This window comes from Lagopus muta, chromosome 7 (genome assembly GCF_023343835.1).
Source record: "Lagopus muta isolate bLagMut1 chromosome 7, bLagMut1 primary, whole genome shotgun sequence".
Lineage (NCBI taxonomy): Eukaryota > Metazoa > Chordata > Aves > Galliformes > Phasianidae > Lagopus > Lagopus muta.
In genome coordinates this window covers 19,367,655-19,381,268 of record NC_064439.1, presented here as the reverse complement: position 1 = coordinate 19,381,268, position 13,614 = coordinate 19,367,655, and the positions used below count along the sequence as shown (strand labels likewise).

General features: G+C 36.4%; 1 protein-coding gene across 12 annotated transcripts in view; it reads left to right on the top strand.

The window, feature by feature from the left end:
- Positions 1-13,614, top strand: part of SLC39A12 (solute carrier family 39 member 12) — a 48,395-nt gene that overhangs the window by 14,126 nt on the left and 20,655 nt on the right. For all 12 annotated transcript variants that reach the window (XM_048950477.1, XM_048950475.1, XM_048950474.1 and 9 more), the window contains 6 exons: positions 391-672; positions 3,101-3,308; positions 5,222-5,421; positions 9,037-9,208; positions 11,873-12,045; positions 13,250-13,402. In XM_048950477.1, coding sequence (XP_048806434.1) covers positions 409-672; positions 3,101-3,308; positions 5,222-5,421; positions 9,037-9,208; positions 11,873-12,045; positions 13,250-13,402 — 1,170 coding nt within the window. In that variant the 5' untranslated portion in view covers positions 391-408. The remainder of the gene's footprint in view (positions 1-390; positions 673-3,100; positions 3,309-5,221; positions 5,422-9,036; positions 9,209-11,872; positions 12,046-13,249; positions 13,403-13,614) is intronic.

Genomic DNA, 13,614 nt, shown 5'->3' with positions numbered 1-13,614 from the left:
ATTAAGCAGTAGGTCTTACTCCTAGTTGTAGATATATTAGATAAAATCTGTTGAAACCAGTGGAAGACTCATTTCTCTGCAGTGAAGTTTTGGCAACAGTTCTTCCTGTTTTATAGTAAATTTTAAATCCCTTGGAGGCTTGACATTTCTGTAAAAAAGAAGAGGCTCTGGAAAAAAAAAAGATGCAAGGTGTGATCTAGCTGCTGTAGAACTGAAATAAATGATAAGCACCTTCCTCTTCTATTTCCATCAGCTCCCGTCTGTGTAGTCTTAGGTTTGATGCCTTATATTTAAGAGTGGAATTCTCCTATTACACTATCATATTGAATTATAAGTGACTAGCAATGTGTTTCTTGATTTGGATTTCCATTTATTTCAATTTCTTTGCAGTGTCTTGAACCAGATGCTATGTTACTAATAGCTGGTGGAGGTTTAGAAGATCATCTCAGTGAAGAAGTATTTGAGAGAATTTCTCTTGTTCTCCTTTACTACATTCTTCATCATAGAGATGTGTGTTCTTCAAAACTCAACTTGAGTAATAAGGATTATAAATTTTACCTAAAGAGTATGCTCAATTTGAGACATGACGAAGACTGTTATTATTTTTCACGGAATGAAACAGAAGACATTTTGGCTGCAGTAAAGAAACATTTTAAAACTCCTGAAACCCAGGTAAAGAAAGGATAAGTAAAAATACTTTTATAGTTGCTGCTGATATGCCTTTAAGCAAATGATACAGTGCCTTTAAGCTAGTTCAAGCATTATGTCGATATTGCAGACAACTGGCCAGTAACAGAGCATGGGCTGATTTTTTAGTGTACCTCCTGTCCAATGCTAGCTTTCTCCTTGACTGGCATTTTGGCATGCACTGCCTAACCTTTTCATAGACTCTGTTGAGACATAGTTGGGGAAATAGCTAGCATAGATACAGTTGCTCTGCTTAAGGTATGTGGAAAACTGTAGCTGCATAGGTACAAGATCTTGCACTTAGCCTCAAGGACAGAAAATACTTTCTCATCTACTGTATTTACTAATTAATATAGATATGCTACTGGTGATTGTATCTAAATGGTATAAAGCAAAGCAGTTCTAAAACTGGTCTGGCTATAGAATGAAAAGAGTAAATGTGCTGTCATGAGAACCTATGAGATTCTATCTCCATGCGAAGTATGGTGGGAGTAAGATTATGTCCTAAGATCTGAAGGGCTCATTCATTTTTGTCACGTATCTAATTATCCTTGAGCATGGATATGCCTTGCAGAAAGACTGACATGGATAAGCTTAAATTTCAGACTTAATAATAAAGAGTGTATTGAGTATATTCATCTCTTAAAGTCATGCAACAAGTTTTTCTCACCACTGTTTACAATTCCTGATCTCAAGTATGATAAAATTATAGAATAATATGTTTGAGTTAACAATCTAAAAAAATCCTACTCTTTTCCTTATTTAACAACAAACAAACAACGAAAAAAAACCCCAAACAAACAATAAAATAAGGTTTTATTAGATTAGATAACTACTGAAGTACAAGTTGAACTGCTGTAAGAAGCCCTTTACGTCTGTTCATAATATTAAAGTTAAATTTGGTCTATTGCAAACTTTGAATTTCCCCCTTTCTTTTTTATTTCACTGAATTTTAATTTGCACCATGCTGTAGTAGGTTTTCTGTGCAAACAGGCAAGGAGTCCCAGCTAAGCAGAGAGCACTGAGGACCTCCAGTTCTTTCTGTGTTCTTTGTGTGATCATTTCCCTATCATAAATTATTCATTGACCAGTATATTTGCTTCTAAGCCTTGGTGAATGTGCTGATTTCCAAAAAAATCCAATGGTATCTGGGCAAATATAAAGGGACACCAGTGGATATTTGGCATGTCCAGATAGAATAGCAATCCATGAAGTGCTTTGCTGTGCAGTCTGTTTGCACTGGCAGTATATTCAATTGTCAAATCACTTCTGTAACTGAGAGTTTACCACTGACATGAGGGAGAAGAAGGTTGGTTTGTTTGTTTAAGTGAAAAATACTCAAAATATTATAGACTTTCTAATGCTTAGTTTCACAACACTTAAATTATGGAAAAGGGCCAATTCTGCACAATGATAGAAGAAAGGCAGTTTGTGTCTTCTTCTATGTTTATGACTTACAGAAAGTATCTTCTGATTATATGATTATAGCACTAGTAAGTTATTTGAAATGAGGGAGGAAATTTTGGGTTCTGAGAATGAAACTGTATTGCATGGACAGGAAAAGAAGATGTTAGCTTCTGCCCCACAGTGTTTAAGGCACACATAGAAAGAGATGATTGTGTAGAACAAGCAATTACTGTACTGGCTCATCTGACTTTTCAGTTTCATTATTATCAGAAATAATAAATGAGCTTTTATAAATTTAATCTTTTTTTTTTTCCCCAAACTCCAAATTTTTGCAGTGAAAATGAACAAGAAAGCCAGAATTGGTGGAAATAAAGGGATATATTTTTGTGCAACAAACAGCTGTAGACTGCCCCTCATTTCAGACCTGCCTGCATACACATTTCTGGATGTACGTTACTGTCTACAGCATCTCTTTGGCCACCTGGAAGGGAAGTCACCCTTTATCTGCATAATGGTGGCTTTCCATCTTGTTCCATGTAATTGTCCTATAACAATGTATCGATTTCATAAATAAGGGAAAATATTAAGAGAACTCTTCCTGAAGTCTGAGATTAATAAGAGTTTAAAATCCATATTATTTGGGCCAACATCTTGTGCCTTAACAAAAATTCCTCACTTTTCTGCCACTTCCTGGAATGTGAAGGTAACTGAGCATGGCATAGGGGAAGCAGAAATAGCACTGAACAGGAATAATGTGAATGAAGTTCTGTACTTCTTCCCCTTAGAATCTGGGTAAAATTTCAGCTTATTTTATTCTATCCCTGTTCTCCTGGAACTGTCCTCTGTTTCTTATTTGCTGTCCTGCTGTCAATTACAGCTTTAACCTCTGTTTTTTTTTTTTCTGGCTGGCTGTGAATGCATTCTCTCCACTTTCTCCTCCTGTCACTCTTATTATTTAAATCGAGGTGATCGGGGCTGTCTTCATGCTGTTTTCTCCTGATTTCAGTGTGTTGATGTGAGTACTCTGGAGAAAACTGCTGATATAATGGACAGAGATGGTGCTGATGAAAACACTCTTCCACGCTTGGCTGCTTTGATTATTACTTTGGCTCTACAAGGAGTCTGCATGGGAAAAGCAAGCTTGCCCTCCCCAGAATTCTTTATAAAATATATTTTCAATTCTTTGAATAGTACCACAGAGCTTCAAGTGGCAGGTAAGGTATTTCTTCACCTGTAGGTGCTGGAAAATAAACTTTTTTTTTCTAATTCTCTAGGAAATATAAAACGTTGTTACTATAGTTATTACATACATAGTGTTGTCATAATTTATGACAGCTTCTCAGTGTAGTCTGGAGGCTGAGAGTGGAAGTCTTGCTGTGAGGGCACTGAGTTTGCCAGGGCCTTCTCTGCTGCTGTGCTGCTGCAACCACATCACAAGACTAACTTAGGGGTAGAGGGGATCATTCACATGCACTGGGCACATTAGGTACTCTGGTGCCTCAGGCTGCAGTGCAGACATACCCCTGTAGGAGAGGAATTAGATGCAGAGTTCTAAACCATCTACTCAGGGCCTACTGTGGATTTAGAAAGTTTGGATAAGACATCTACTCCTTTGTGGGTACTGCTGAAATCAACACTTCTACAGTATATTCAAAGCACTTCTAAAAAGTTACACTAAGTCCGGGTTAAAACAACTTAAAATGTAAAACTAAGCATAGGTAAACACATTATTATGACTGTTAGGATGCAGAGAGATATATTAAATCACAGAAGCAAATTATAAAATGTCTTATATTGCACTTGCATAAACTGTCTTTGCAGCAAAACCGTTCCTTTAGAAGTGCCAGTGGAGATCTTGTCAGTTGACTCACAAGAAAGGATGGAGATGGGCACAATGCTACTCCATAGCTTTGTATGTTAAAATCCAGACCCTAGTGAAGACAGTAGAAGGTCTTCCTTTATGGTTAGTGGAGATAGGATATCATTTAGAGAAAATGAAAAATATTCTTAACTATTTTGTTACAGTGTAAATGTATTTGAAACTTAAGTTAATTAAATTGTCTCTTTAAATAAATTTAAATTCCTAAAAGGAACAGGAAGAAAAAAAGCAAGAATGTGAATTGTGGAAAAAATGAGAAATTAGAGTTGCCTACAGTTAGCAAATAAAGCTGTCTTCAGCTGTGTTCAGAGCTGTTTAAGAAAAAAAAAACACCTTAGCATAAGCCTTTCTCAAAGATTTATTGTTAAGACTATACTATTAGCTTTTTCTAAATAACAGTACTAAAAAACAATGGATCATCAGATGGAAACATTGTTAATCTCATCAGTCTAAATTTCACTGAAATCAGTATGTATGTTCTTAATGTACAAACTCAGGTTTACCTAAACAATCAGTATGACTTTATCTTGAAAAGCACAGGAGTGAAGGGAGATGACCAGGCTGGAAAAAAATGGAAGGGAAATGAAAGTGTGATAGAACATGACCCCTTGTAAAATTCAGCATTTCTTTAGCAAGTACAACCATTGCACTCAGTTATGCCATGGGGTATGCATGCCCTGCCTTGTCTAGGACTTGGGCTGGGGCTCCTGGCTCCCTGCTGTCTACTTCAGTGCTGTGATCGGGCATGCTTCCAGATTAGCAACTTGACCAAACGAGGCAGAAAATCTGCTGCCCTGTTTTCCATTTCAGAAGTACAAGGGGCAGTATGGCGTCCTCAGGGGTGTTTTCAGGGCACCCAATAAAGCACCTTTCTCTCTGGAGTATCTTAATGCCTGCCCCCGGCAGGACAGTTCAAGAAATTATGAAAATATTTGGCAGTAATTCGTAGATAATTTTGATAGAGACCCACGTTTCAATGGAACATGAAATGCTTTTCAGTCACATCTCTTTTTCCCTGAAATTGTCATTGCCAGTGTGGTGCTGTAAAGGAGGAAATGCTGAGTATGTTGATGACTTAAAATACCAGAGCTGCTATGCTGAAACGACCTGCAGTACTGAACAGTGGAGAGAAAAATATTAAAAAGAGGAATTAATATTAAAATTGACAAAATTATTAAAAAATACTTTGAGTTTTGTCTAAAGTGTATTTTCCCATGGTAAAATTTCTGTTTTTTGATAAATAACCAGAATTGGAACAACTCCTCAACGTGCTTACAGCCAGAAAGTCCTGCACTGTAAATGGACAATTCCAAAGTTACAAAAGAAGATATTATGGTATGACAAGCACGGGTACTGGAGCCAGGAGCAGTCCAGTCAAAGCAAGCTATACAGAAGACTATCTGAAAGATTATTATAAAGATCGTGGGAGTAACACAGATTGGGATCAGGTAAATCTATTTTTGTTTTTATACTATTATATAGTATTAGTCACAGTATTAAGTGTTATTAAATAAAGCTCATTGGACAGGGTTTCATTATGGGTGGTGTTATCTTAGTCCTAAGTATTAAACACTAAGGAATTGTTGTTTATCACAGTGATTAAAATGGTAATTGAGCTTCTTCCTTTAGACTGAAGGACATTCCTCAGACTAAAGGGTGAATTTTTTTAATTTTTAATGTATCCATTTAAAATATATGCTTCAATTACTGTTTCTATTGTTTTTAGTACTTTATACTTCAACTTAGCACAAAGACAGTGGTTCTTTTTCCTGTAGATGTGCAACTGACTTTTGCTGAGTGATGCGAAACTGAGATGAACGGCATCTGTTTAAATGCCATTCTGATAGATTTGCATAATTTTATTTGTATCTGGTATGCAAATCCTTTCAATATGGTTATCTCATTCCAAGTGTCCACAAAACAGAATCATGCTGATGAGCTGATGCGAGGCATTTAATGGAATCTCAAAATAACTTTAAATGAAAGTCACTTTAAGTGTATTCCATATTAACTTTAAATTATGAATATCCGAAATCGGCAGTGATATTAGGCATACAAGATGCAAAAGCATTCTCCAGCAATACAAACAATAGATAACACTCAAGTTCAGATTCCTTGAACTTGTGAGACTGACTGTAAATCAAAAGAAGAGTGCACAGGAGTGTTTTCTGAAGTGTTTTAGTGGGTCAAACTGAGGGCCAAATATTTTGTATGGATGCTGAAAAATCACGAAGAAAAATCTGGAGAGAATTTATCTTCTTTGATTCTTAACCTCTCTTTTTTGTTCCATTCCTCTTCTACTTGCATCTATTTTCTTTGTCATATTTTTCCACTGGAAGGCTTTGTGTTTCAGTGTTGTTGCTAATTTTGTCTCCCGCTTTCTGCACAAATCTGTGCTTCATGAGTAACAGATACTGCCACAGATGAAGCATTGACTGGTTTACAGCTTGTTTGCTAACTAGATTTAAACCTGTAATTTGATTTTTTTTTAAAACATCATTGCAGAAAAAAAGGTCACTGCTTTCTAAGTCATTGTATCTATGATCTTAAAAATGCATATAAAACAAGCAGTGGAAGATCTAATAAGAAGAATAATATTAACTTCAATTTAATTTTATTACTATATTTGCAGATTCTTTTATGATTCCTTATTAAAGAAATACGTATTTGCGTACTAACATGATCAATTCATCCAACCATCCAGTTTTTCATATGATAATATGCAAATTTTATTTTTATCATCCTATAGGAGTACATACGTAATTACCTCATTAGTGTGGAAGTTTAGTAGTCTGGCTCCCTAATTAAACAACTTAAAAGGCAAGGTCTTGTCACTGGACAAGGTGCAGGTCCTCATGCCCTCAAGAACATTTTAGTAAGTGAGTGTTACAAATTATTTGTGTGTGGAGTATTTATTTTCCAGGTAAGATATTGCTTTTTCTTTTAAAATTCCTTGTTAAATCTCAGGAAAAGGTAGGTTCATGGGGGCCCTCTAAATTCCTTCTCAAAACATCCCAGTTAGATCAGGTTCCACAGGGCCATGTCAATCTGAATTCTAAATTTCTCCAAGGATGGAGATGATGCTGTCTTTCTGGGAAACTTGTACCACTACTCTATTGCCTTATTTCGTGACTGTTTTATTATAAATAATTGGATTATCACCTGCTGCAACTACTTCCTATCTTCACTTACCCTTTTGCTGTACATCTCTGAAAAGGCTCAGTCTCCACCTACCTAATGGAGTGAGGGGAAGATGATGTGGTACCTTACATGCCTTGTCTTCTCCAAACAAAGCAATGCAGGTTCCTCAGCCACTCCTTGCTTCTGCTCCTAGCTATCTTGGTCACCTTCAAACTTCTCGTACATGCCGTGTATTTCTCATATTGCTGGTTTTTAATCTGGATACAGTATGCTGAGCAGATGGCAGTAATCATTCTCCATTACGGCCACTGGTTCTGCTCTTGCTGATAGAGCCCAGTGTGCAGTGAGCCTTCACTGCCAGCAGGGCCCACTGGTGGCTCGTTCACATTGCCTGTCAGGACCCCGAGGGCTTTTCTGTTAAGATACCTCCCAGTTGCCTTCCCTCGACCTTAATTGTCGTATGGGGTTATTCTGTTTGAGGTGCAATAAGATATCTTCACTAATCTTCAAGAATGATTTGTCAGCCTATTCCATTGGCTTGTGAGGATCCCTCTGAACGGCACCCATTACTGTCAGCATATCTATCATTTTTGTCTCAGCTGGATTTCGCAACTGATTGATGCACTCTGTTCCAGCACCGAGGCCACTGATGAGGCATTAAATAATACCATTGAGTACTGACCACTGAGGAGTGCTGCTTAGAACCAGCTATGACCTGGACTTCCAGCTGTTGATACAACTCATTGGTTTTGCACAATTTTTGCTAAATAACTCCAGAGCACAAACATAAGGTCTTCTCTACTTTGAATTTTCTTGCTGCTGTCCTTCCACTTGAAGGTGGAACTGATGAGATTCAGACAGTAAGATCACCCATTACTCTGAGCGTGATATTCAGATTCAGTGTATTGGTGCTCAATTCATCCCATTTCTCAGACAGATACAAAGCATATTTCACTTTACTAATGAATGAATGGATGCAGGAGGACTTCTCTATTTAATTAGGTTATTTAAAAGTGAGGTCAATAACAACTTTAAAAAATTATTTAAATACTGCTTTCCCAACCAATTTACAATTTCAGTGAATAGAAAAGCAATATTCAGGAGTTCCTCAATTTTCAGTTACAGACTATTTTAAATGAAAGAAACAAAATATTTAACTTTAAATTGAAATCTAGAAAATTAGATGGGATTAAGAAATTAAGGTTATTGCTGAAAGGGAAGTTTTTGGTACAATTTTTGTCTTTTTAAAAGGTTTTGCAGAAATTCCCACTGGAGCAGTCTTGGTGCTGAATGATTGTATCTTAACCAGAAGTTCCACCTTGGAGATGAAAGAAAGTTCTTCATGAAATTTTTCAAAACATATTTTGCTCTTTTGAAAAGGAGACTTTATAACAGAAAGTATTTGAAACTCTCATGTACCTCTAGAAATACAAGTACTAAGTAGTCTTTAAACCAAATCTAGACTATGTAACAGCTGGCATGCTGACCTTGAAGTGATGGCATTGTTAAAAGAATTTGAACACAAACTCTGAAGATATAACCATGAAGCACAAGGACAACCTTCAGTACTGCCTTGATACAAAGCTGTATTAGATTAACAGCAAGCACATACATACATAACAAGCAAGACTTGTTAGCACATAAGATAATAAAGCATCAAGAGGTACTGTCATGTCAGAACCTCAGATGGTATTAACAGAGATCTAATATTTCTGAAATATTTACTAATATTAAGTTTCAGTGAAAAAAAAAAATAGGATTAATTGAAGTAATTGAAATAATATAACCAAAACAGTGTATATGGGAAACAAGTTTCTCTACTTTGCATAACCACCTGTTCTCCTAAGATTACAGATTACATCCTAGCATAAAATGTGGATGCATGCAACATACTCAGTAATTTTGTATATATTTCTACATAGGTTTGTTTCTCTGCTGATGAACTCGTGAATATATTTTTAAAAAATAGTTCTTCATCCATTTCCAAGGAGCACTTCAAGCAAATGAGTCCAGCAATTGTTCAGCAACTATTAAGTTGTTCATGTCAGCTTCCTGAATCCAAGCAGACGAAACTTCCACCAACAACTTTGGAAAGTGAGTTATGTTGTTGTTATCAGTGTAGCATTGCTTCAAATCAGGTGAGGAGATGCGGGGCTTCTGGAGAAATTTCATTCGCAAGTAACCTTAAACCAATCAGGATGAGACTCTGTAATTTTCTGTGCTGCGTGACTTTGTAGCATGCATGTCAGATAAAAGCATTGTATTGGGCGGTGGAGGGAATTCAATGGTTTTGATGTTACATTAGAAAGAATTCTTGTTCAATATATGTTTTTTTCCCCATTTCTTAGAAAAGTGCCTACTGTAGCCAGCAGGTGAGCTGCAGTGGGCCCTCAATAGGGGATTGCTGGGCAAAAATTTTACAAAATTTCTGCAAGGTTTATACTGAAGTCATTACACAGGTTTTATACATAGCCTCAACACTATGTTAGCTGTCAATTTTTTTCATACTGTGATGTGGCAAATGTTTAATACAGATAAATTCTATGTGAACGTTGCTGACTTTTCGTGCTGTGTTATTTTACAGCAGAGGAACTTTGGGCATATTATTGTGAAAAGAAAAACTAACAAAACCAATTGTATGGGAAGCAGAAGTTGTGTGATGGAGCGGGAACAAGGGCTGAGTCAGAGTATAATTAGACAGCTTATTTCCATTTGCAGTTATAGCCTTCACATGCTACTACTTCCAGGCATATCTGCGCAACCACTGTTGCTGATGCAGCTTCTTCTCTCACCACTCCCTAGTCCACCATCAGGAAAAAAAAAAAAAAAAAAAAAATTGAGCTAAGGGCTTCTTAATATGTTTCTGGTGTTTGTTTTTTTTCTATAAATAATCAACTTTCTGGGAAATGTTTAGAACCATAGATGTGCTGGTATATGACAGGAAGTGTTAATTTCTGGCAGGGGGTTTGGGAGCAAGGAATGGGCAACACAGAATAAGCATCTGACAGTAATCACTTGCACCTAGAGCATCTCTTTTGGTGCTCTTGGAAAAACTTGGCAGGCTGAAAATCAGCACCTTCAAAGCCTTTATCCTAACATCTCCATTGCTAGCTCTAGTTGTTTAGATCCATTAGGAACTCATAAGTTTTTCTTACATCCTAGCTGGCCGACATTCTTTCTGGAATAGATCTTTCAGTCTCTAAACTACGTCTGTTCTTTGAGCTAGATACATTAGTCAGTTTGTGGGAATAAGCAGAAATATGATTCCACAGTGTGCAGATTAATTGAACTATGAGCATGAATTAAAATACACGAGAAAAGAAATTCAAAGAATTGAAACACATTAGAGGACCTTCACGGTTATCACAGTAGTAGTTACAGGATGAAGAAATGTACAGAGTATGGGGAATTATTAAAGCTCCCAAAGAGGTAACAGTCCTTTCTTATGTCTCTTTTCGTTATCTGAATATTTAATTCTTTTATCTTTAATTCTTTTATCTTTTCTATGTTATGGTGATATGCTCATTCTTTCAGGTAGGAAATTGAGGGACCAAGAAAAAGGAACTTACCCAGGTCATGTACAAGGTTCATGGTAGTTTCTATGTTCTAGAATTTTCTGACTCCAATACTGTCAGACTGATCGCTGACATTTTAATGATCGCAGAAATGTTTACATCTGTGTAAATGAGAAAAAACTGATCTATTCAAACACAAAGGGGAAGGAGCCAGAGCCCTCTGTGCAGCTTTTTCCCCATACTTGTTTGGGAAAGGTTTCCATGAGCAGAGGGATACTTTTGCTGGCTTGACACAGACAAGCAATGGACTTCATGTTTGACCTACATCTGACCTGAGCACAGGCTCATTAATTTTATTCTTAGTTCTATTTTACTGACAGACTGTGCTGTTTTGGGTAAGCCATCAGGGTCTGACCTTCCTTGAGTATCTACTATAACCTATTGGATGTGCAGTCTGTGGGATTTACTGTCTAATTTTATGAGGTGCTGAGCTATTAAAGTGTGAAACATTAAGTGATACTTTTGAATATTTTGGCATTAGTTCCTTTACGTCTGTTTTTCATCAGTGTTTTACCTCCATCATAAGACTTTCATACAGGTTAATCAGGATTCATACTGTGCAAGAGGCTTGAAACAAAAGTAGTGTATTAGAGAAGAATTATAAGAGTAACCTTCCAAAAATCCCAATAACTTGGGAAAAATAAGTGACTGGACCCGGTGCGATGACTGAAGGAACGTATGTCCACACTACACTTGTAAACAGCATTTGAACTAATAGACTTATGTCTAGATCCTAAACTAAATGCCTGCATTCATTTGAAGCTTTAAGCCTTGCTCTCTTTACTGGTTTGGTTAATTATGTGGTGTTGACTGTAAAAATACACAGGTGATGACATAAAGAAACAAGCACAAACCTGTTAAGACAGGGAACAAATGCAGGCCAGCATTCACTGTGCTGCTCTGAGCATCTTTAATCGGCACAGTTATGTTCTACTCAGCACTTTAAGGCCTGAAACTTGAAGGTATTAGACTGTATTAACTGTAGAGCCTGAAAAAAAATGATTATTTAGGCTTTCAACTCTGTCATCTGTATCACATGTGACTAGAAAAAAGTGAACGTAGCACAATGAATCACTTCATAGCCTCAAAAACAAATACGATACAAAGACTCAAATGCAAACAAATGGAGATACTTGAATGGTTAAAAGTACTGTTGTTTTACTTTGTTTCTTTTTCCCTACAGAATATGGTTACAGCACTGTTGCAGTTTTACTTATTACTGTTGGATCTATGTTTGGTACATCCCTAATTTTATTTAACTCCTGTCAAGAAATCTATACGCTCATTTTACAGCTGTTTGTTGGTTTGGCAGTCGGGACCCTTTCTGGCGACGCATTGCTACACCTTATTCCTCAGGTGGGTAATACACATTTCAGTACTGTGAAGATCTTAGCACTTGCACATGCACTGACACACAGGAGAAAGTTTCATTCAAACCTGGCTAATATTAATATTTTAACAAATAAAGCTTCCCATGAATATGTGTATCAACTACTTACCATTCCAAATACATCTACGCTTTGAAGTCCAGAGAAAGATTCCAAGGACTAGGAAGCAGAATTGAATGAATGATTAATTCAGAAAAAAATGTGTACCCATGTCAATAAAAACTTTTCAGATAATCCACTAGTCCAACCCACAGGAACCTGCAAGGCAGATTCTTCAGATGCTTTCATGAGGCAGATTCTATAACAGATTGTAGGAAAATTTGTTCAAACGATCTATAAGACATCAATAATTCCCTTCATAAGTATATCTTGTAGATCCTGAAGCTCTCAACCAAATTAGTACTACTGCCCTGAACAGCGTGAGTGGTACTATTTCTTCCAAAATTCGCAAAATCAATTTTAAGAACATGCAGCATGTAAAACAGAAACAAATTTTCCATTATGTTATCATTTATTTTTGACTGAGTTTCCTCTCGTATGGAACAAGTGTTACAAGGAGATTTCTACTACTCGTTAAAAGTGTTTCATACCTTTATGAATGTTTCTATTTGGAATGTTTTTTGTACTGAATGCATTTGCTGGAATTGGAACTGGAAAAGTAGTTAAAGACCGTTCTCAGTGAGTATCAGACAAATACCTTCCTTTAATGAACGTATTTAAGTTTGAAAGTGTTCTTCACTATTTTTAAGTGATGCATCCAGAAAGTTCTTCAGTTCCTTTTTTCTGAAGGGAAGCAAAGTAAGGCTGCTGTTCTCCTCTCCTGGGGAAAACCGGAAGCATTTGACAGCAGAAAGCCTTCCATGTTATTTTCAGTTTGAAGTTTAAATCAGAAGATGACAGAAGCAACTTCTTAGACTGTAAAAATCTATATATTTCAAAAATATATCCTCTGAAAATGCATAAAGGACAATTTCATGTAACTCTTGAAACAGTGCAGCTTTGAACAGTGAGAGATGTCATCCATATACTCTGTTGACTAGCTCAAAATACAATTTAAATTGAAAGAGGTGGCAAAAGAAAATCTTGAAAACAAATCAAATGAAAATATGATAAATTGCTCCAGCCACGATTAAAATATTGGCACTTAAATTTTTTACTTCATCTCTTTTTAGACTCTTGGTTTACATAAACATGAAGCACAAGAGGTAGAACATTTCTATGAAGGAAAAGAATACATTTGGAAACTTTTGGGAATAATTGGAGGGATTCATGGATTTTTTCTGATTGAAAAATGTTTCTTTCTTTTGGTAACACCACGCGAACAGGTAAAGTTTTGTATGTTTTATCCTTTCAAAGAATCTCTTCCATTTAGAGGTGTTGCAGTGCACAAGTTTTTAAAATAACTATGGAAGTAGTTATCGCTTGTGTGACTGAAACTTGGACAGTTGCTTTCTAAACTGCTCCTATCAGACTGACTTTTGATTTCTATTTCTCTTTGCTTCATAGATTTATATGCGCCATGACTGTGCTCCCTATA